Raw genomic sequence first — 24,258 nt, forward strand, 5'->3', positions numbered from 1 at the left:
ATCTATTGAGACCTCCCCTTTCTACATCAACCCCATCCCGTACCTTCTCAATAGGCATGTTGTGAGGCCAAGCCTTTTGTGAATGGGTATGCCCTTTGGTTTATGTTCCAAGGTCAGCTTCCTGTGAAGTGGCTGATTTCTGGGAATAGTGTTACCTACCCTTACACAGGAACAAAGAGAGACAATCCACAACTCTACAGTCCTGCCAGGAGTGGCAACTCCACACTGTCTTGGGAGGATACACATTTGAGCTTTCTGATATCAAATTTTTGTGGCTGTAATAATTAGGAGAATACCATTCACCGTACCATATATCAGGTATGTCCTATATTTTAAGCTTAGTCTGCCAACAGGAGGTAGACTCATAATTATAGGGTTTTGGAACAGAGGTGCATATCTTAAATGCAGACCCTGCACTGCATACACTTGGCTGTCACTGTAGGTGTTAAATTGGCTCTTGTGACCTCTGAACCTGCTCTGTGCCACTGGTAGAACAGGTACTGCAGATCAGTTTATGCTTTTGTTTGTTTGTTTGTTTGCTTATTTGATAATGTGCGCCAAACCCTTGGGTAGCCGGGCGCAAACAGTGTACAAGAAATCTTAGGCTTATTACAGTATATGGCATGAGTATATTGGAGCATAGGCAAAAAATATATGCAGAATTATATACAAACATATGTACAAGTACAAGGCCTAGCTTAGAAAAGTCTGAAACACTCTAGCAAGATTGTCTTACAGTAGGATAAATAATCAGGTTTATAAGTCAGACTATAAATCTAAGTTTCATATATAGGCTAGGTAGGAGAGTCGGGATGCGTGCTCGGAAATCTAAGTAAGGAGAAATACATGGAACCAGGAGATATGGTGAAGGCCGAGGGTGGGAATGGGTAGGGTGTAAGTCAGGTTATGTGTCATTGGCCCGCAACCAGTTGATTATCTTGTATCTGAATTTAGGATATGGTTGTTCAGTTCTGAGGTCAAGTGGTAACTTGTTCCAGCAGTAAGCAGCTTTGACAGGAAAGCTAGTTCCTCCCGCAGTCGAGTGTTTAAACCTAGGAATCTCTAGTATAAAGGTGTTAGCGGATCTCTTGGGTCGCGTGGAAGTTTTCCTCGTGATTTTTTCCATTAGGTACAGGGTGGCTAGGTTGTTCAGACATTTAGAGGTGAGGGAAGCTGTTTTGAGTAGGATTCTGTCAGTAATTTTTAGCCAATTAACCTCTTTCCAAAATTTGGTGACGTGCTCTCTGTGAGGGATATTTAGTGCTGCTCTCAGGGCATTGTTCTGCAGTATTTGGATTTTGTCTGTGATGTATTTGTTGGCTCCTGACTACAGGGCATTGCAATAGTCTAACCTAGACATGATGAGAGCATTAGCTAGAGTGATGGAACTAGCACTGGAGAGGTAGGGTCTGGATGCGCGTATGAGTTTGCAGGTGTAAGTGGTGGAGGAGGCGAGGGAGTTGACCTGCTTCTTGAGGGTGAGGGAGGAGTCCAGATAGAATCCAAGGGTTTTAACCACAGACATCACCTTGATAGGGTTGTTATCAATGCTGAAGGATATGTAGTTTGGGCTTAGTTTATGGATGTTGGCTTCAGAGCCTAAGATTAGTATCTCCGTTTCATCACCATTCAGGCAGAGGCCATGTGAGGCCATCCATGCCTGAATGAGGGTGTATATCTTGTTCACCAAGGCTGAGTCTATCTCGTAGTCGCCCGAAAGGGGTATGAGGATCTGGGTGTCATCTGCGTAGTTTGTGTAGGTGACACCCAGTCTGTCCAACTTGTCACACAAAGGCTTGGTGAAGATGTTGTACATGGTGGGGAAGACACAGGATCCTTGTGGGACACCACATGTTATTTTGATAGGGTCAGCAGAGTCGGAGGTGGAGAAGACTCGCATAGTGCGATTGGCTAAGAAGGATTGGACCCAAGCTATGGCATCTCCAGTGAAGTTGGCAGCAGATTCGAGGTGGTTGCATAGGACTGCATGGTCCACCAAGTTGAAAGCTGCCGACAAGTCTAGTAGGAGGAGCAAGGCTGTTTTTCCATTATCCTTTAGTTCCTCAATTTGTGTCTTGAGGTCTAACAGAGCTGCTTCCACACCATGGAGTGGGCGGAAGCCAGATTGCCATGATCCAAGCAGGTGGTTTGTTTCAAGATAATCCTGGATTTGTATGTAGGCGGCTCTGTCTAGAATTTTAAGTAGAAATGGCACAGTAGTGATGGGTCTGTAGTTGGTGGGGATATTGGGGTCCAAGGTTTGTTTTTTCAATAGTGGTAGGACCCATGATTCTTTGAGGTTGGTGGGTACCATGTTGGATTTAAAGGAGGAGTTAATGAGCTTGGTAATGAAGGGAGCTAAGTCCCTAGCTGCGTCCTTTATTATTTGTGCTGGGCAGGAGTCGTCCTTGCAGTTTGACGGTTTGAGGGACAGTATTATTTTTTCTGTGTCGATTGTGGAGATGGTCTTGAATCTGAAAGGTGCGGTAGACTTATTCACCTGAGATTGGGGTGTTTGTTGGTCCGAGGGAGACAATGTGGCTTTTTTTTGTGCAATTTTGCATTGAAGTGAGGACATTTTGTTGGAGAGGGCATTTTGAATGTTGGTACACCAGGCTTTGTTTTTAGGGGCATTGTCTGTAGGTTGAATAGGGGATTCCAGTTCGCGGAGGATGGCGAATAACTCTTTAGTATTAGAGTTAGCTTTCGCGATCCTGTCGTTAAAGGTGTTCTTCTTGGTTTTGATTATTTCTTTTTTGTACGATTTGGCAAATTCATTTAGGTTATTTTTGTTGTTTTCAGTAGGTGAGTGGCGCCAGATAGATTGGAGCTTTCTTTTTTGTAGTCTTAGAGATTTGAGGTGTGGCGTAAACCAGGCATTTAGATGAGCTTCCTGTTTAGCTTTGCACAGTTTGATTGGGGCAGTTGCGTCTAGTGCTTTGATCATAGCATCATTGAAAGTATTTACTAAGACGTCAGGGTTTTGCTTTCCAATCCAGATATGTCTGGAAGGAGGAGAGGGATGATGTTTTCAACAGTCATATCCTTCTTGCTTCTAGTCGGGAGAGGGGCAACCATGTTGTTGATTTTGGGGCTCAGGAGATCTAGCGTGGCGGAAAAAGTTATTAGATAATGATCAGTCCATGTTTGAGGAGCAATGTCTGTAATACTCACATTGCAATTCAATTTAGATACCCAGTCGAGGGTCCTTCCTTTGATGTGTGTGTGGGGAGAGGACTTTTTGATCAAGCCCATGGTCCTTGATCAGGGCTGCAACTGACTCTACATGTTTATTGTCCGTATCATTAAAGCCGAGGTTAAAGTCTCCCAGTAGTAGGGTTTGGGAATGATCTTTGTTGTTGTTGGCTATAAGGCTAGTTAGATCGTCTTCAAAGGTGCCTAGTGGCCCAGGAGGTCTATATATCAAATGGATTGAGAGCGTGCGATTGTTAGAAAGGGACATTTTAGCTGTGAGTGTTTCACAGGATGAGTAGGAAGCGGACGTGGCAGGTCTGATGGGATGGGTAGATTTGAAGATGATGGCTACTCCGCCGCCTCTGGCATTTGGCCTGTCTGCTCTGAGAATTTGGTATTTATCAGGCACTGCTAGCATTAGTGTTGGTCCTGCAGCCTCGTGAAGCCAGGTCTCAGTTATGGCCAATAGGTCCAAGTTGTCATTGTTTAGGATGTCAGCAATTTCTGTGGCGTGGGCCACCGCTGATCTCGCGTTAATGAGGGATCCTATTAGTGTTAAAGAGGTATTGGGTTTGGTTATTTGACAAGTTTTAGGTGGTATGGTATGTAGAGTTGTGCAGATTTTAGTATAAGTTTGAGCGCCAGAGTAGGTGGATTGTTTGACTGATCGAGACAGGTTTTTTGGCTGGGTATTGGTACGTCTATTGGCATTATTCGGATGGTTGCTTACAGGTTCATAGAAGGTGGGCAGCCTGGACCTGAGTCTCAAATTTCTATCCTTGGGGGGGGTTGGTTTTGATAGAAACGGCCATTATGCTAAATATAGTGGTGATGAGTGTTATGGTCAAGGTGACTTTGAAGAGGCAGGTAGGGGACATTTCTTTCTATGCCAGGAGCATCCTGTGTGCTGGCGTCTGGGGATTTTAGTTAGGGTCGCACAGAGTTATTTTTAAATGCTAATGCCTAGGACACTAATGACTAGGGAGTACAGTAAACTAACATTTAGTACATTTAAATTGTAGGAAAAGCAGTGAAGGAGTTCAAACATGCTGGCATCTAGATTCGACTTTTAGCGCACCGGCTTAAAACACTGATAAATGGAGAGCACAGAAGGGCTAAAACACTAGTGACTACTGGGTACAGTAAACTAACATTCAGTACACTTAGAATGTAGGAAAGCAGTGAGCATGTTCAAACATACTGGCCTTTACATTCGAATTTAGCGCACATGGAGCTTATGAAAGCGGACCAATGAATTTATATGCAATTTTTAATTATTACATTTCACGCCTGTCAATGTAAAATGGCTGGTTACATTGTATCACTGTAAGGTTTGTATGTATCCATTTTTTCTTAATAGTGTAATGTGTTGGTAACAACAGCCTCAATGTATTCTAATATTTGATGACATATGGCTATGTGTTCTTAAAGTCTTTCTCTAGCACAACTACAGGTTAGGAAAACAGTGATTGGGTTTTGTTTTGGCACATGGGCTTTTCACATGAGTACATGAATATGTTATTTAACTGTGTCTAAGATTCCCATCTCTTCCCCCTCCTTTATGTATATTGTCTATATTCCCAGATGTGGGAATTACAGATTACTGTTAGCAGTGGGTTGCATTTGACATTTACTATTTTGCACACACTGTGTTTATGGCAAAGTGTCATGTTGCACATGTAGGACCTCGTTTTTCTATCAATAACTAGTTATTCAAGTGTATACTTTCCATTTACCACTTTGGTTTGGTTAACTGTGTGGACTAAATATATTTTCTTACCAACCCTTCTCACTCCTGGAGTTAAGCCTGACTGCTCTGCCACAACTATCTACTGTAGAGAGGTTTGGATGGCCTTTTAGGTTAGAACCCTGACCCACTGCCCCACCTTTAAGTTTGATGGTTGTATAACCCTCACCAGATGGTTGTTCAAACATCTCTCTAAACACATCGCTGTGTGATGAGCTCTCGTGGGTAATGCTGTGTCACAGATGGCCTTAATAACACACCAGCTCCCAAAGACAGTTCAAGGGTTTTTAATAACATGATTCAAATGGGCTCCACAGGCTGTCTGCTTCTCTTGCTTCAAGGGATAGCAATACCCTCCATAGCCCAGGTGTCCCTACTTCATAGACTAGGTTTTATGGATTATTTACACCTACTGTCAAACTTCTATCTGTTTCATGGTGATGGCCTATAGGCAATTGCCTTATCTACATAACCCCGTGGTTAGTTTTAAGAGTTAGTTTTAAGGGTCAGGAGGGGAATGGCGTCCAGCCACCTAGGTCCCACTCAATCTTTGATCACTCTGTCTTTCTCACAAAGTCCTTGATGTTCCTCTCCCTTTCCACTTCTGGTGCTATCTCATCCTCCTCCTACTCTGATCCTTCTGTCTACACCTCCTTACTCTCTGCACCGTCCCTTTGGTGTTTCTCTCACTTAAATACCACAACCCTCTGATCTTACCTCGTCCTAATCATCAAATTCTTGTACAGATCCACTGTTTGTTCCACTGCTCTTCTCTCCTCTACTCTCTTCTGCCCCCTCTCCTCTTACCACTTTACCATCCCCTCCACTACTGTATCCTCTACACACAACGATTACTCTCTCTTCTCCACAAAACCATTGGCCCACCTAACCTTTTCCTCAGTCACCCTCCTTTCACTCCCTCAGTCACTTCCCACTTAATCCTTAATCCTTAATCTCTGATTACCCTATTTACTCACACATCTTTGACACAGAAATCCCAACACATTACTACTTTCTCTCATCAACACTTAAACCAAGCAGAAGATGTAAGGGAGAGGTTCTTAATTGTGGCAAATAATTCCTTATGTTGTTGTTTTTTGAGGCAGTAATTTGACTTTGAAAGAACTGTGAATTTTGCCTGAACAATTCCTTGTTTGTAAGCAGCCAGTGCCTCTGAGGCATCATGGCGGGAAGATAGGTCTTTCATTTTTCAGCAGATGTTTTCCTTTGTTATTTCTGTTTAAGCTCTCTCAAAACTTCTGAAAACCATCCATTCTTCCTGTTTTTATTTTGCTTCCTAGGGGAGCCCTTGTATCACAGCAGTTCTTCAGGGAGGCTCTCTTAATGTGATCATATTTTTCACAGCTATTTTCCACTGTGTATGGTGAAAGGCCTGCCACTAGTTGAGGTCCTGTAATTGCATCAAGAGCTCTTCTGCTGCGAGACATAACAGAGTTTATATGAATATTTGTCTGTGGGTCTACATGCTCAGAGAGGATAGAAAACATCACAACAATATGATATGATCGACTTACTGGCTAATTTTTTATATGATGGATTTTCAGCGCTCTATACAAAACGGTATCCAGACAGTGGCCCATGTTGTGTGAGCCAGAGGAACTCAGAGATAATAAATCGTGTGCCATCATTATGTCATCAGGTCTTAGTCAATCTATACTACCAGAGTCATGGCACCACATGTTGAAGTCCCCAAGAATCATCAGTCTTGAGCATTGTAACACCTGTGATGTGAGAAATGATTATAGGTTTCCAAAACAAAATCCCAGTGGGGCCAGGTGGTCGATAGAAAAGCACCACCCACACAGAATCACTTGCTGATGTGGATAGTGTGCTGATAATAACCTCAGACTTTTCGTCCCATTGTATGCCACAAACGTTTGTTATGGAAAATGATGATTTGAAACAATAGCAAAGACCCCACCACCCCCCCCCCCCCCCGCCACCGTATGCTCCCGGTATTCAAATTTGATCAGAAAGCTCCCTGAAATCAAAAGGTCTTTCAACCCTATAGGATTTGTCACTGCAGACCTTGAGCTAATTAAAGCACCATACTAACCAGGGTTGGGAGTGTTTCTAGAGTCCTTATTAATTGCATGTGGTAGCGTCCTAACATTTTCAGTCCCCCAGAGTCTTAGCTTATTCAACGTGCCTAGACTAATGGATTCAGGAGTGTATCAGTAGATACAGTAATAGTGGTTCTTACAGAGCAGTTTAGTAGATCACATATTTAGTTTGGGCAGCTCCCACATCCAACATGATAGCTAGATCAATCTATTGTGTGCATCTCTCCCCAGCACAAGGCCACTTTACAGCAGTTTTATTGTCCTGCATGCACGTGAAGGCGCACATTTGACAAGCATTGTAAGTGCAAAAGGTTTGAGCTATTATGTACGCATATTACAACCAGAACACTCCCCCACTCCTCACACCACCCACACACACACACACACACACACGACAAGTAGTACTATTTTTATTCAAATGTCTCCAATATCAAAGCATTGGTCATGGTTCATTTAATTTGGGGTATTTATGTAGCATGACCATTGGTTCAGGAAGCAATAGAGTGCTGTATATCACTATATGGCACTGGCATACATTAGATGGTTTTGAGGGAACGAGAAGTTGTGGCAGAGTCCTTACCACAGAGCATTTATTACAGGGATATCATTTAAGGTAGCAGGGAAAAGTGAACATTCACAGTTAGTGTGGCTCCCCACCCTCTACCGTCTCCTTATGGTCACGGTGGTCCTGTGAGTCTTCTATGTCTATATTTATCTTATAAAGAACATATATAACTATCAGTTTATTAGAAACTGCATTTTATGCATTAGAATAAAACATCATATATACATTATATAAGGTTCCTCTGTTGCTTAGACGATTATTCCTGAACCTTCAATAGTATAGCCAGTTGTGACAATTGTACTTTTCCACTAGCTGTTTGAATTGTTATATGAACCTTATTAACTTATTGTATTTGATTCAATATTTAAACAGACAGTTAGTGTGGCTGGTTGACTATAAAGTGATCCATTGTCAAATTAACTGTAAAGCAATAGTCATATTCCCATTTATTGCATTCAAGCTTTTAAAGGTTTGGACTTTTTCATGACAATGAACACCCACAACCTCGTCCTGGGTGTTATGGTGAACTTCTCCAATACAGGTGTAGTTTTCCTTGTGAACATTTCAATTTCAAAATAAAGCACAGTGAAAATAATTGCTCAGTGTAAAGTATGACTCTAAAGAGGCGAGCAGATTGAGCCATACTATAGAGCAATCCTCCTCCAGCCCAGCAACTTCACTCAACTCCACAAAGTGCTTAACCTGCATCTGTCCACAGAAGATGGAGGGTGGCTTCCTTCTCTTCTTCCCCACTCTCTCGCTCCGCACCTGCTATCTCTCCGCACTGCCAGTTTCGGACACCTCCGCCCAGGGGACTTGCTAGGTCTGGAAAAGACCCAGGGCTACACTGATGTCAGAACTGTTGGGACTGGGGGCTAGCTAGTCTTTTGGCTGAGATTCTATCCGGGGCTACAACCAAAAGATCAGGGGCTATAACCCCCTTAGCCCCACCCTAGCAACGCCCCTGCCTCCGCCCATGCGCACTGATGCTGACAGGGGGGAAAAAGTGTTGGAGCGAGGTATCACTTTGAATTCCGTCCGCAGTTGTCAGGTTGGTATGGAGATTGCATCTCCCTCACCCCTGGCCAGTAGCCATCCTCCACCCCAGACCGGTGCGACAGAAAAGCCGCAGGGTTCAAGGGGAGAGAGCTATCATCCACCCTTTGGGCCTGGGGGTGGAGGGAGGGTGTTCAGGATTACCAAATGACCAGAGATGTGTAGGGTCCTTGCAGACTCAGAAGGAAAGTGCCAACACGTTCACGTGAAATGTGGCACTGCACTGGCTATGGATAAGAGCCTTTTTTTCAGAATGGTATGACATAGCTGCATATCCGGTTAATTGTTCCTTTGCAGATTTCTTCTGTCAGAATAAAACACAATCCGCCCCTCTCTGAAGTCCCATTTACCCACCACCGACAATGTCACCTCCCGCATCACCTGCAGTGAGCGGGATGCTAATTCCGGGAGCTTGGGACTCGAAATGCATGGTGTATCTAAACCCAGTCTCTGGCATAATACAGTATCTGATTTTTCGGCAACATGACCTCACCGGTGCCCGTTTCCAAGAAAAAGAAGAGGGGGATGCATTAATCCCCGTTCAATAATGAATAGTGCAGATATTTTCACTCTATTGCACCTCCCCGTGGTGTGGGAGTCCTTCTGTGCATTCATGTTTTGCATTCGACATTATCCCCTGCTTTTTTCACCACTGGCTTCCACGGTTGGATGCACCGCCATATGATGTATGTCTCCATTCTCCGCAGAGCACTAGATGGTCAGTTGAATGAGCCAAAATCTGGAGTACTTTTAGGACTTGGGTTTCCCAAACAAAGCACATTTTCTTCGATACCGACGCCTCCCATTTCAGAGAGTGGAGCAGTTTGTTCACATACGCATTAGGTGTGTTGAGACGAGTTTGCACATCTGGTTTGAGGCTGAGGTTTAGCAACAGAGAGGGGTATGTCCCACGTCCTCTGCACCTGTGCTTGCGGTACACAGCTGCTGCAGGGGTGTCAGGTTTTTCATCCTCTCTGCCATAAGTAGACATAAAGGTCAGCCGCGTGCTCCTCGAGTCATGTTGTGACCGGTGGCCTGATCCTCATGAACCTCACAGGAGCTCAATCTCTTCCTCCCAGTCTATTCCAGCGCCCAATCTCCGCATTTCACTGCCCTGCAGGCCCCTTCCAGCTGGCTCCACATACCACTCTTGAGAGTTTGTAATGAAATGCCCCGGGGGTCGTTAGGAGACAGTGCACTTTTCAATGCCGCCAGTAACTATAGTAAGTACTGTAATCAATAGGTAAGTGGAACTGCTGTGCCAGTGCACTTCAATGGTGCCCCCTAGTGAGCAACAGGAAAAATACAATGTAGTTCACAGAATTGAAGGCAACTCTAACGTGCACATCCTGGGTAATGCAAACTGCAATAATCATATTAACTTCCACATCAGCTTGAATTGTGTAACAGATAAAGTCTTTATAGTATTGTATCATATGTCGAGTAAGATCAGACCACTCGTGTTTCGACCCACAAGGTCGTTCTCAAGGCGTGAATCCTGATAGTTGATCCAATGGTAATTGAACTGGCTGGATTGGTAAATGAATGTTATAATTCACGTTAAGTGATAGAATAAATCCATTCCTAATATTAGGTGGTAATTGGATCAACTATCAAGTTTCACGCCTTGACAACGACCTTGTCTACAATACTATAAAGACTTTATCTGTTACACAATTTGAGCTGATGCAGAAGTTGATATGATTATTGCAGTTTGCATTACCCAGGATGTGCGTGTTGGAGTTGCCTTCAATTCTGTGAACTACACCCTTGAGAGTTGCATATACTAGCAATTAGCCAGAGGCTCTCCATCTGGCTCTCCTTAGCACTTCCCTCCCGGCCCTCCTCCAGCACTTGTCCACTCCTCTAATCCCCCTTCATCCCCTTTCCCTGCACCTCTCTTCAAAGCACTTGTACGCCGAATGCCACGAGGCCTAGTAAGACCACGACTGTATATGTATTGCTGTTGTTTCCCACTTTTATTATTTCCCCTGCTTCCTTCCCATTTTGCCTTGTGGCGCTTTGAAACACAATTCTGTTGTATAATGCACAATAAAATCAATAAATAAATAAAATAACATTCTGGGACACTCTCCACAAATATGTCTAAAAGTGCCCAGCACTGCAGTACAAGCAACACACGGATGCTTCCAAACGTATCTAGGCAAAAATATCACACTGGTGAATTGTACAGCCTTGTTATATGGGAACAGTTCCTTAATTTGAGATGGAAGGGGAGCAATGGTCGTATTACAATATTTTGCCAGCGGTGCTCAGTGGCCAGATGATATAACGGCCCTATTATGGAGCCAAACTTTAGTGTACAGAAGGGGACAATTTCCTTGAGGGGAGGTCATATTAAGGCCACACACTATGCAAACCGAATAGAGGGTGTTAAGTCCACAGAATAATTCATCTTCTTTGCCGCTGTGAAATGTTACACTGAAATACACACAGGCCCTAGTATATTGAGTATATTCTTATGCTTTACCCTGGGGCAGTTTCTTAAGGGGAAAAAGGGAGCGCGCACGACACGCCCTGCCATAGGCCCCACTCACAGATACATTCTCAAATGTTCGCTAGTGCAGGAAGAGTTCCCTTTTAGGCAGAGATAGGCAGAAATGGGTCGCATTAGCCATAGGAATAAGCAAGGCAATGGGCAGGAATGGCAGGGATCATGACCAAAGAATACCTAATACACTGTGTGTCCCTCCTCAAATGTCTTTCGTGTGTGCCCCTTTTTAGAAGCCCTTGTCCCTATATACAAAAGAATCAGTATATGAATGCAATAGTTTGGGCTATTATAGATGTCGCAAGCGACACCTAATAGGCCGAACAAAAAAAGACCTTGACACATACTAGTATACAGAACTCATTTTTTTTTCTGGGCTCACTAATCCTATCCCCTCCTCTATGATCAGGTACCTGCTATCAAAGCTACATTAATTACCACTCAGGTGTGCAGTGCACAGCTTTAAATTGACATAGTTCTAATATTTGATCACACAGGCCTTTTGAAGAGTGGCATTAGACCACGCCAGCCATACAGCAGATGTATATGGTGTAAGATTATTATTGTTAGAATGCCTTATGTTGTAGGGTATTGGTGGGACAAAGACTGATATGCAAATGTATATTCCTCCTTTGTGAAAAATACAGTGAGCAAAAAGCGATGGCTGCAGACTCTAAAAGTTGGACAAAAAACACAGAACAGATTAACATGCCATGTTCTTTCTAGAGAGGGGCGCCTGCTACATTTTTTGAATGTTTACAAGTAACTTGGGGTTGGTCACCCTAAGTAACCTGGGGGAACCCAGACGTGGACCCCTTGCTTACTGTGCTCTGAGAGGCACAACTCCACCTCACTGATGAGGCCCAACAAGGCTGAAACACGTGTCTGGGGTTGCTGTTGGTACACTTGTTCAAAGGAGGTTGCCTGGCATTTTGGTGCTGGCCTGCCTTTGTGGGTGGGACAAAGACTGATATGCAAATGGATATTCCTCCTTTCCGAAAAGTACAGTGAGCAAAAAGCGATGGCTGCGGACTCTCAAAGTGGGAAAAAAAAAACACAGAACAAGTTATCATGCCATGTTCTTTCTAGAGAGGGGCACCTGCTACCTGTTTTGAATATGGCAAACACGAAGGCAGGTTTTCTTTTTGTTCACCACAGGTAGGACTTGCCCATATGTCTATGTTGCAGAGTTGTACTGTCTGCCAATGACATGTACCCGTTTATGTATCCAGCTATCGCTAGGAGCTGCGCTAGGACTATTGACTTCAGATGTGTACGTTCAGACTGGCCTGCAGGCCAAGCTCGCTCTGACGACCAACAGCCTTATTCTGCAACACTGACAAGACAGTGCATAGTGTTGACATAACAGCACATGATTGGTGCCACCTTTCAATTAACTATATGTTGTCCTCAGGGGTGAGGGGGCAAGGAGCTGTCGAACAACAGGTATGCACCCTCAGCTGCAGCATGTGTATGCTAGCTTATAGTAGTAATGTGACGTGTTTGTGTTTAGTAATGTTTACTAATGGCGCTAGATGAGAAGCATCCAGTCAGTTTGGAAATGCCCTTATACAAGGAAAGGCTTGCCAAATGTTTCAACTAGCACTGCAATAAGCCCTACCCACAAAGATCAATGGAGAAGGCTGATATGAGTCATAGTCTCGTATATCGCTCTACCCACATGTTTCATTGACAAACCTTGCTTCGCTGGCTTATATTGGAATGGCCTGGAGTAGGAAGCACAACACATTTCTCTGACCCCATACATTATCCCACCATTCCAATTCCCGCAAACACTGTGGCGTTATGAAAGCGCCTTCCAAAATGCCTGCTTAGCCTGGCTCTCTGCGTGCGTGGTTCATCTTTAAGGCATTCCCATAACAAATGTAAATTCTTAATGACTCTCAAATCCAAACTTCTTTTATAGACACTGGTGATAAGGCGCGCTGGCGCTGGAGCGCACCCGCATTGTTTGCCGAGGCGTTGGGAAAGATTAATATAGGAAAAGAGCGGTCCCATCCTATTTAGAGGATCATTGAAAGTTGTTCAATTCTCCAGAAGCTTTAAGGCTTAGCAATATAATGGATTTTTTTGTTTCTGTTTGTTTCATTTAAAGGAAGAGGACATTGCTTTTCTGTTTTAAGATGTTTTTCTATAGGAAATTGTGCATTCTAACTAAAGTGCCTGCCCTTGAACAGACCTGTTAAGATCGCATCACTTTGACTGTAGGCATTTTGCATTCATGTAATGTAAACTCCTAATTAATCAATACTGATTTCCGTTGTTACTTAGGTGCTCGCTGATGGGGTTTGATCTTAACCGACACTGGCAGGATCCTTCACCTTGGGCGCATCCCACGCTCTACGGAGTAAAGCAGCTGATCGTTGAAATGTACAATAATCCGGTGAGCTAAAAGACTCAAGAAAAACGACATAATTTGTGCATGAATGTCCTTCCCACTACCCCCATCGTCAAACCAGACAGGTTATGTCAGCCTGTTTGCATGTTTGACATAGCCAGTTCGCCGACGGAAGGGGCGCCGAGCAAATTACATCCCCGACTTGTGTTCCTGAGTCCTGTCATTCAAAAGGGTAACATGAAGGAATGAATAATGTGAAATTCACTGGAGATGAAAGCTGGGCTGATGCAGGCCCCCCTCGACCGAATGCAAAGTCGGATCCGGTGGAGCGGATCTGAGGGAGTCATGAACTGGAAGAGCTCGGTCGCTCGGTCAGACTCAACCACACTCTCCCCCTCGCCCCCCCGACATGTGCTGTTCTCCTTATTGAAGTGCATGATGCAAAATGTAGCATGTATGATTGCATTGGGTGGCGACTAAGGTAAGGGGGAGTTACAGGCGACTGGTTAATGGAGGTTCTTACGGAGTACTCCAAACCGCTATTTCCGTATTTGCGATGGAGACAAAATGGTTAGACATTTTGTCGGCTCAGTTATGATCTGTGAATGCTCAATACTCAAATGTCAAGTCATTCCAAAGGAAACATATTATTAGACCCACCATTTCGGTAAGGCATACATGATAAATGCTGTAACACAGCAGGGGTGTTGCTGGGTCTAGAAAAGATTCAGGGATACGCTAATGTCGGGACTGTCGGGACTCGGAGCTAGCTAGCCTTTTGGTTGTAGCCCCTGAGCCTCTATCAGGGGCTACAACCAAACGAATCAGGGCTATATCCCCCAGGCTCCCCCTAGCGATGCCTCCATAACACAGTAATGTTTAAAAGGCTGCTCCCTTACTGATGTATAATGTTGATTAAATGTTGGGTGTTGGGAGGCATGGTGCCTCCATTCTAAAGCTCAGTGCTGCTCGGCACCTTGCACCAGACTAGCTTATACCCAAGCGTATCACGCTGCACCACCGCACTCCACGATGTAGCACAGCTTTACTGAGGAATGCGGGATTCGCCACATATTTCATGGAGGGCGCGTAAGGCTATCTTAGATAAACCGTGATTAAACCTGTTGCAATGCATCACCCTCTATAATCTGTCATGCTTCTGAGACCCATAAACAGAGCACTATAATGGGCTGTTCTGCTGTAACATCTGCTATTTGGAGTGCATTGTTTATATCAGGGCTCAAGTCGAGGGAATACGCGGGTGGATGGAGTCCCCCACTTTTATCAGAGTTCACCTTGATATACTAATTTCTGATGGCACCACATTTAATGCTAATGAGTCCCCCACTTTTTATTTTTAGGACCTGACCCCTGGTTTATACAGATAAATGCTGATCCATCCGTACTGCTATCCTAGAATTTCCCATTCACTGGGTGGAATTTTTCTGTCTCTATTTCAAAGGGGGTTCCACCCATATTCCCCCATTGAATTGCACTTCTGTATTTGGGCAACCTACACTAAACTACACCTACCTGTTTCTCTTTCTGTTTCTTAGAGGGAATGTTCAAAATGGTCAATTAAATAAATATGTGTTCACTAGCGATATAAATGCTCATTTGTAAACGTAGATGTAAGGTGAGGACTTCAGCATAAGGTAGGGAGAGGTTGAGGCATACAGAGGTAGAGAGAAACACCCCACATACAGAACATTAAAGCAGATGTGGAGGTGCAAACCAGAGGTGGCAGAGAACTGTAATGGTGCCGATCGCAGAGTTTAAGCATTCTTTGCAAAGGGCTGCAAATGACGGGGCCTCTAAGCGGAGGCTAAGGTGCTGTATGTGAAGTACCTTAGTAAATAAAGAATAAAGCACTACATCGAAATGTAATCAAAGTCAAGGAAACTAAAAACAAGGCGAGCAGGCAGGTGATTGCTGCTGCTCCAGGTGAACATCTGTAAAGCTGCAGCTTGTGCAAACACGCCCCCACGCATTGACGCCGGCATCGCTGCTTCACCCACAGTACAGAACGTTGCCTAGTCCATGGACAAGGAAATATTGAATTGCTCCAAAAGGTTAATCTGGGCCAATAGGAGGACCAGGGTGATATGAGCGATCTCAGCATCCTCATTATTTCCCAATAGATACCTCTAATTATTCCTTATTTGAGTTTCCCTCCATCCTCGCTCAATACTGTTTCCAGGTTTAAAGGCATTCCCTGGTGTTTCAGAAAAGTATTTTTCACACACGTGCAATTCAGCGGAAGTCCTCGTATGCTTCCCCACTGTGGGATGTGGTCTGCCACTATTGTCTGTTGTATTCAGTGTATTCTGAAAATAAAAAAAACAGAATGAGTAGCAGTGAGGCAGTGCATCGCCCGATTCTCTTTGGTATGCGCAAGTCTGACGTGAAGTTGTGTAGCAAACTAGAATGCAGATGGTGCGTTGTGTAACATACAGAGTTGTCCTGACAGGAAAGGAATGTCTGGAAGGATGTAGATTCCTATTATTTGCTCGGTGTCGGTTACCCAGGGTGTCTTAAGGTATAGAGCACTTCCTAATAGTTTGAATCAAAATCTAGGGTAATTGCAAACAAGAAACCACATCTATAGTTGGTATTAATCAACCTGCACTTAGCAAAACATTATTTATTCTGCAAATGTTCTCGCAAGGTTGATACATATAATTATACAACTTAGACATACATAAAAGTGTTCCTTTACATGTGAATCAGAAATGTTAAGGCAATGTGTTGTACGATATTGCCATTGCCATTGTACGATACCTAAGCTAAAGCGCCCAGATACCTTTGGGTTCGGCGCGCTCTATAAATAAACAATATTTAGCACCATTCTACATGGACGTACATAAATAGCTAAAGAAACATGTAAAGTAATTGTTATCATCACACTCAGTATTGATAAGTGCCGCAGGAATAGATGGGTGCTTTGTGGGGCAACTTTGTGTGGTATTCTTGAGGGAGCAGTCGGCATTTACAGATGGTGAGCAGTGCAACAGCCACAAATGGCCAAGCGCGCTATGCGTTATTTCATGTGCATCAATATTTATAGTGAAATGTTGACCCAGCCACCAGCGGCCGCCATTGAGAACCTTTGTGGGAAGTGTTTGCCAAACATGAGGGCAGATTTACAAAAAATGGAGCAAACAAAAGGGGCGCTGGTTTCATTTGCGCCGTTTTTAAAAATGTGCAGGTCACCTTATTCTCAATAGATAATTCAGGATGCGTGAGGATCAGCATTTATTTTATTTATTTTTTATTTATTTACTTGCACTTAAAGTGCGCCGAAAGCCTGCAGTGATGAGAAGAGGGCGTGGCGCTGAGTAAGCTAGACATGGGTGGTGCCTGTTGCTTTGCATCAGGCTAGGCCCTATTGGGCACTGAGGGAGGAATGTTACCAGATGTTTTTAGTAACTACACTGGTGACCTATTACTCTGATTTATCTGATCAAATATTGCAACAATCCTGCGCATATTCTCTTCTCTCTGAAGGCACGCCCCTGAACGCTCATGCCAGAAAAAGTACAACCCGCTAGGGAAAAAGGCCGAGAGATTTTTGCAGGGATAAAATGTTTTAATCACACAAAAAATAGGTAGGCCAGCAAAGAACTCTGATGGTCGAGAACGTTCTGCCAAAAGGTAGTGCAAGCAGAAGGTTATATGGAAACACATCCTCACTACTGATGTCACATATACTGTAAATACCCACATGGCTGGTTGGCGAGACCCTATACATGGGTGGCCTGCTCTATAGGGGATGCCAGGCTGATATTGGTCCCAGCCCTGTCTGTCCATCTTCCATGGGGTGAGCTGGGCTCATTGTCTCCAGGGAATGAAAGTCACATTCCTAATTAGTTACTATTGCAAGACAATGATATTCTATCATTATGGCAGGCACCTGGCAAGCTCTAGGACTGGCACAGGTGGAGGGTTAAGATCATGCTGACCCACACATTCTTCTCTCATTCTATATCGCACTATCCGCTCCCAAGGTTTCCACCCTCGCTTTGGACTACAATTTATTCCTACCTTTATCTCGTATTACAGATTGTGTCATTATGAAATAAAGTGGAATGGCCGGGTTCCTTTAGCTCTCTAATGACCACTGGGTTTATGGTTAGTGGTCTGGAGGTCACCTACTATCGTGGAATTTATGGGTCTTGTACTGGGGCAGTTGTGGGTGTCATAACTCCTGGTTGGCTCAGGCTTGGTGGGGTTTGGAGGTCTGCTTTTGGCCTGGCTGTGATGAATGTACCTGGTGCTATCTGGTGGCCTTGCAGCCCACATTCCTTCTTGGGATAACAAGCATTTGCAATAGTTATAGAACAAAGAGAAGTTTCTATAGGAGTTAGCAGTGCAGGCGTTTCGACCATCAGTGCTTGGGACTGTTCAGGTTTCTTTGTTGGGCCTGTGTTTACTGCATGGCCATGCGGGCCAACTGTTTCTACCATCACTACAAAAATGGTGCTTACTTAAATGCGTGCATTAGGTGTATACATCTGTGTTTCATGTAATAAGGTGTTCATGTGGGGTTTCTTAGCATGCCCTCCTCCCCCGTGGTACATAGCAAATGTATCTATGGGATTCAGCTCACTCTAAAGTGCCTTAGGGGTGTGAGAGTTTCATTTCATTCCCAACATTCCCGCTTTTGTTACTTCTAAAGTAACAAATTCTTATGCATAGTTGCGTTCATTTTCCCTTCTTAATGCAGCTTCATATGGTGGTGGTCCCTTTATTAGCATCAATGCCTTACATACATCTTGCAGACTTTTCCTGCTAGCGCATATTCTTCGGGGGTGCATGTCATGTAGATACATCCCCCATCTCCAGCTACATCTACCCAAACTTCTTTATAATTTTCAGGGTCAAGGGGTGGGACAATGATGGTGTGGTACGAGCAATCTACTTCACCTCCATAGTAAAAAGGGAGCATTTGGGGGATGTCATGGTCAGTTCGCATTTGATACACTAATGGAAACCATCCTCATTGCGCTATTAGGCACTGCTTTGACACAACACCGGACTCACATTTGATACCTGCAAAAAAGAACTATGATGAACACGATGACAGGTACCAGCAACCCATCAATCACTAAATATGGTTGTTGTAAGCAATTAAGATTTTTTGAGTTGTTGCATTGGAGGGTGTCTGGGTCCACCAGCTCTAGTCACTTGCTGTGTGCCTGGAAGGTGCCTTTTATTCTACATAGCGCAATATCAACCAGGCCTTGTGCTTCTATAATTGGAACTTCCTGTGGTACTAAAACCTTGGAGGCCCAAGATACGTGCTGTATCAATACACATACATAACAGCTACCATTTGTTGTTTGTCTGTCTGACCATCGCACTCATGTCTTTGTGCATTAAAGTGCTCGGGATGTCTAATATCTTCAATAGCATCCAGGCCTAGGCCATGCTATGCATCATATTTGGGCCTATGCACTTGCCTTTTCAGTCTGTAGTGCTGTGATATATATCTCTTTGTAAGTGTACTACTGCTAACATTGTTACTATTACTAATACTTGTGCTACAAAACAGGTTTCTAATTGTCGGAAATGAGATTTCTAACATTTCGCTCATGCACACACTTATTCTGCCAGGTGACATTGCTGACACTGTTATTACCAGTCTGAGAAATATCACATATATGTACGTAGCATTACTGGTTGTGGTTAGCAGTGCACATTCCCTTCATGCCCCCCCCCCTTTTACATGACTTGCCCAGATAAAAGAAGTACCCCAATAAATTCCTACCATAAACATCATTATAGTAAATAGAATAGCAGTAAAGCGTAGCCCACAAGTATAGGAATATAACCATCTTGAATTAACATTGTATCTGTCTACTTTTTTAATATACAATGAATATATTTAGGTTGAGCGTTCCATCTCATGCACTCCTGTAGAGGAAACAAAAAAGGGGTTGAAGAGAGAGGGAGAAACAGAGAGAGAGGGAGAGAGAGAGAAAGTGCTTATGTTTTTAACAGCTATGAATATTTATTATCTGAGACATGTAGTCATGTTATTACATCTAGGGTACATTGATAATTTCTTTAGGGTGCTGGTGAGGTATTTTGGGGTGCCATACAAACATCAGAGAGGTGTATCCAATACCAAAGCCCTTTCACCTTTTCTGCAAGAGGGGTGAAAAACACCTCTTCTTAGGAGCCATCGAACCTAGGGTTGTTCAATTTGCATACAAAGTTTTTGACATATATCAGGTCACCTAGCAGCAGCGGTTTAATGGGCATTGCTTTGTGTGTCATCATGGCAAGGAGGTGCAATGTATCGGGATTCATATTTGATCGCACAGCTGAGATTTGTTAAGTACAGTTTGAATTCTTCACCTAGAACCATTGCAGCTCTATGGGCCTCTGATGCCCTCCTTACTAGGGGGATGGGTGTGGGCAAAAGCCTGCAAGTTACTATTTAATGGGTTGAGAGGTGATTAGCTTACCTTGGTTGAGTGCCCAGACTGAACAGCTCCAGGGGCAAGCAATACACCATTAAGGTGGTGCAGAGCATGGAGAGCTTGCTTTTAAGAAGGCCTTTGATTCTCTCAACAATGCCATTTGCTATGGGGTGATACATTGAACACATCCAGTGTTTAATTCCAAGTAGGGCTGTGATCTCATTGAAGAGTTCATTGAAGAAGTGGGGGCCGATGTCGGACTTTAGTAGTTCATGCATGCCACATCTAGGGAAGACATTGCGCACTAAAAATGTAGCAGTGTATTTGGCATCTGGATGTGCGCAAGATCCACCTTCAACCCACCGTGAGAAAGGGCAAACTACAACTATTAGGTATTGTGAAATATTGGCCCTTTCTCCCATGTCTGTGTAATCGATGTGTCAAGGAGTTCCCCCCTTCTCTCCTGAGTTCGATCTTTGCTGGATTTCTTGGTCGATGCCTTCTTGCGAACTGATCGAGTCTTGAATAAAGCTGCACAAGTCTCTTCCGACTCCAGCGTGCGTTCAAGGTTCCGGTATGCAGGGATCCAGGAGTCTGGGAAAGTAACAGGGTGCGCAATAGGCACACAAGTCCAGGAACCAAGAAAGGAAGGAAAGGGACTAGGATGGGGTAAGCTGGAAGAAGCAAAGGATACAATACTGCATGCTACAGAGCACACGTCTGGTCGCTACTTCGCAATAGCATTGAGATGCGCGGGGCCGCTGGGGGCGTTGCACATTTATGGGACATACAACGTCTGCTGTGAAGGCTGGTGCGAGGCGTGTCATGTGATACGGCCATGTTGGAAGAAACAATGAATACAAGCCCCGTCGCGATAAGGACCAGGAAGTCCATAAGGAGCGCGTTCTGTGGGTCATGACACTATGGCGAGGCATTGTGCCTCGGGTTGTCCAGTGTCATGCCAGTGCTAAAAGTTTGACAGGTGGTGCAGTGTATAAACATGTTCATGAGATGATCCTGAAGGTTTGGTATGCACCAATCTTCCTGTATGTCTGCTGCAATGTGCTGTTTGGATCTGTGGGATGGGTGCTGTAGCTGGTCAAAAGCCATTGCCAAAAGTGCCACAGGCATAACTACCTTGCCAATGCATTCATGTCTCCAGAGTAAGTCTGTAGGAGACTGTTTACACCCCCTCAGGGACCACAGTTCTTTTTCGTCATTTGGTGTTTTTCCGTTTAGTTAAATCAGCTGTATTAAGGGCAGTGCTGTGTATGATGTTGGTTGTGTATTATGTGATGGTGTAGTTAAGATGTATTCTGAAATTACTGGGACAGGAAGGTAGGCTGGCATTTTAGAAGCAGCGTCCGCTGCAGCATTTCCTAATCATATTTCATCAGTGTTACCAGTGTGGGTGGTGTACTTAACAGCCGAACATCAGAAGTGAACATGTCACGCAATTGATGGCATTCAGAATAATTCTGACTCCAAATAATTAACCCCAGTCAGGAAATGTTCATAGTCTCATTCGACTGTTTTAATATCAATTATCTAAAACACAGACTTACAACAGACATCAACAGACATCAACAGACATTCAATTGTGCTGTCAGCGCAAATCACATAAAAACACATTCTTATACTAAACATTTATTATAAGTGAGGTCATACTACTTGGCAAATAAGAACAACCTATGAGTGATTGGGATTGGATCAAAAAGAACATCGCAATATATATTGCAGAGATACGGGATTGTCATAGGACATCTACTGTCAGGTGGATGACTTAAGCCTGCCTCTAGTGCAAGTCATCAAAGGCCTTTGTTATATGGCCTACTGTGATTGGTTGGCACGCTCATGCCATGTCTGAAACATTTGGCTCCTTAGCAGCATGTAAGCTCATACCCTGGTGCTGGGAGGTGGACATGACTTTTGCTTCCCACCCAATTCGTCCCATATCTCTCAGCACCCATGCCTTCTTGCATGCAGGCTTGTCCTTGCAGTTGATTCTCTTCTCTTGGGAATAAAAGGGTGTATGGTGCACGCTTATTACAGTCCTGGTCTGCATGCCCAACTCCTATTTCCATCCTTGGCTCACGTGACAGGAGACAATAAATTGGCCTATTTCATAGCATTTAATTATCGTGAATTAATAAACTTGGTACTCATGGTGTTCTTTCCTTGCACCCTAAAGAGGTATATTCAGCTTCTCACGTTCATTTTTCTTTGGGGATAGATAACTGGTCTTGGCTTGCTACAGCTTTGCTACCAAGCCAGACAGCCTTTCTCGCTTCAAGTCCGCAATCTCCAACAAATTCTTTGCTGTGACACGCACAGTTCTCGGATCTTCTTCTCCGTGGGTTTCAACTTAGTAAAATTTGTGACACGGATGTCCAGACACTATACAATGGCGGTTTCACCTGCAGTCTATTCACTACGTATACCCAGCTTCTATGGTCACTTGGTCTACTTGTGTTGCTGCATCTGTACATTTATTGGACAACTTGCATTTTCTTCAGAGCGTCTCACACACACACATACAATATTTGTTCTGCATATGGAAGTATACTTAATTCTTGACTTCGTCAACATTTTCTATAAGGTCCATACATTTTCTTCAGCTGACTTTCTTAGTGCGTCACTTTTCATCTCTTGTGATGTCACTAGCTCCTTTTTTGTGCCTTCTAAGATTCCTTCGGGAACTTCTTCCAAGAGACTATCATCTCTTCGCGCATACATCTGGTTTGGCTTTTTAATGGATACCTTTTCTCAAACACTGTTGTTGTGTGTTCACAACTACCTGTGTCGAGCATGGTGCAGCTTCAGGTGTACAACATATAAGCAGTAAGGGGTGGGACTTCCTGCAGAAGCATTTGGCTGCACCTGTATAGAAGGTTGGGACAGTGCGGAAATAAGTGCATCTAATAGTGTGGCGTGCTGTATTAGGGAACCATTTGCTCTGCGGAACCCTCTCCTTTTCCATCATGACAACCCATCAACAAACAGTACCTCCCCCTCCTCTATTGGACTGTTCTTTCCTTCGTGGATCTCATCTTCTTGACCCTTGTATCTGGCACAGTTGTGTTGCTGAAAGTCCTCATTTGTGCACACCTCCGTTAGGATCATGGCTCGATTTACTGTTTTGCATCACATTACACTAATATTTGGACTTGAGATAATCTCTTATGCTGAAGCCCTCTGTGTTGTCAGGATAGACTGTGATCTTTTCAAGATCACAGATACTGAATGCTCCACGTACAATGTCAGTGAGCATCCATTACAATTGTGGAGCTTTTTTATGGCAAAGGCAGCTGCAGCGAGAGATTGTTTGCATGCAAACTGCCCTTGCATAGCTGAATCTAGTGTACCTTTCTAGTAGGCCAGAGGCCCACTGAGCTTTTCTGTTTTAGCACAGCAGTCATGAGTGTGCCATTTGAATGTGAGAATATATAGAATTATTGTGTGCAATCTGGGGTGGCGAGAACTGTGGTTCCATTTCTGTGTTTCCATGAGACCCTGTAGGAGCGGTTTTGTGTATTCTGCGTAGTCCAGAATCCATGCCCTGTAGTAATTACACAACCTCAGAAATGTTTGCATGTCTTTCACTGTAACTGTTTTTGGTGTGGCGTGCAGAGACGCTGCTCTGTCTGTTATTATTCTTTTGCTTTTTGCTAATATTAGCTGTCCTATGTAAAGCGCATTATAAATGTCATATCATATCATACCTCAAGTTGGCAGTATTAGAGTTTGGTGTTGTCAATCTTGAATCCCTTGTCGGCCAATAGTTGTAGCAGGGTAATGGAGTCTTTATGACAATATGTGCTTACTGTCACTGCAAACTAGTAAGTCATCCACATACTGGATGACCGTGCTGGGCACATGGGTGGTGCCTAAGTCTCCAAGTAATATTTTGTAAATATGCTTGGGCTCTCGCAATACTCTTGGGGCAAACGAGTGTGCACATAGAGCTTTCCACCATGTGTAAAGGCTGGGAAGTACTAGCAGTCAGGGTGCATGGGTATTGAAAAAGAAGGCGTTCTTTAAATCAACCAGTGTGAATTGGGTTGCTTCATTAGGGATGCTACACGCAATGGTGGCAGGGTACGGAACTACAGGAAATTATTTTTGTACTATGTCATTTAAGGGGCAGGGATCCAGGATAATTCTGCCATTGGCCACATCACTTTTTTGATGGCGATTACTTATATGCGCTCACTAGATGTATATATCTGTGTTTCATGTAGTGTTGTGTTGCAGGCTCTTGAGCCATCCTAGTCTATTAATAAATTAATTATAATTGTTCTTTTTTAACATC

General features: G+C 43.8%; 1 protein-coding gene across 1 annotated transcript in view; it reads left to right on the forward strand.

The window, feature by feature from the left end:
* AGBL4 (AGBL carboxypeptidase 4) overlaps positions 1-24,258 on the forward strand; it is a 2,799,905-nt gene that overhangs the window by 616,876 nt on the left and 2,158,771 nt on the right. The window contains exon 4 of the mRNA XM_069642771.1: positions 13,452-13,563. Coding sequence (XP_069498872.1) covers positions 13,452-13,563 — 112 coding nt within the window. The remainder of the gene's footprint in view (positions 1-13,451; positions 13,564-24,258) is intronic.

The sequence above is a fragment of the Ambystoma mexicanum genome, chromosome 1q (assembly GCF_040938575.1).
Source record: "Ambystoma mexicanum isolate Mex_15411 chromosome 1q, UKY_AmexF1_1, whole genome shotgun sequence".
Classification (NCBI taxonomy): Eukaryota; Metazoa; Chordata; class Amphibia; order Caudata; family Ambystomatidae; genus Ambystoma; species Ambystoma mexicanum.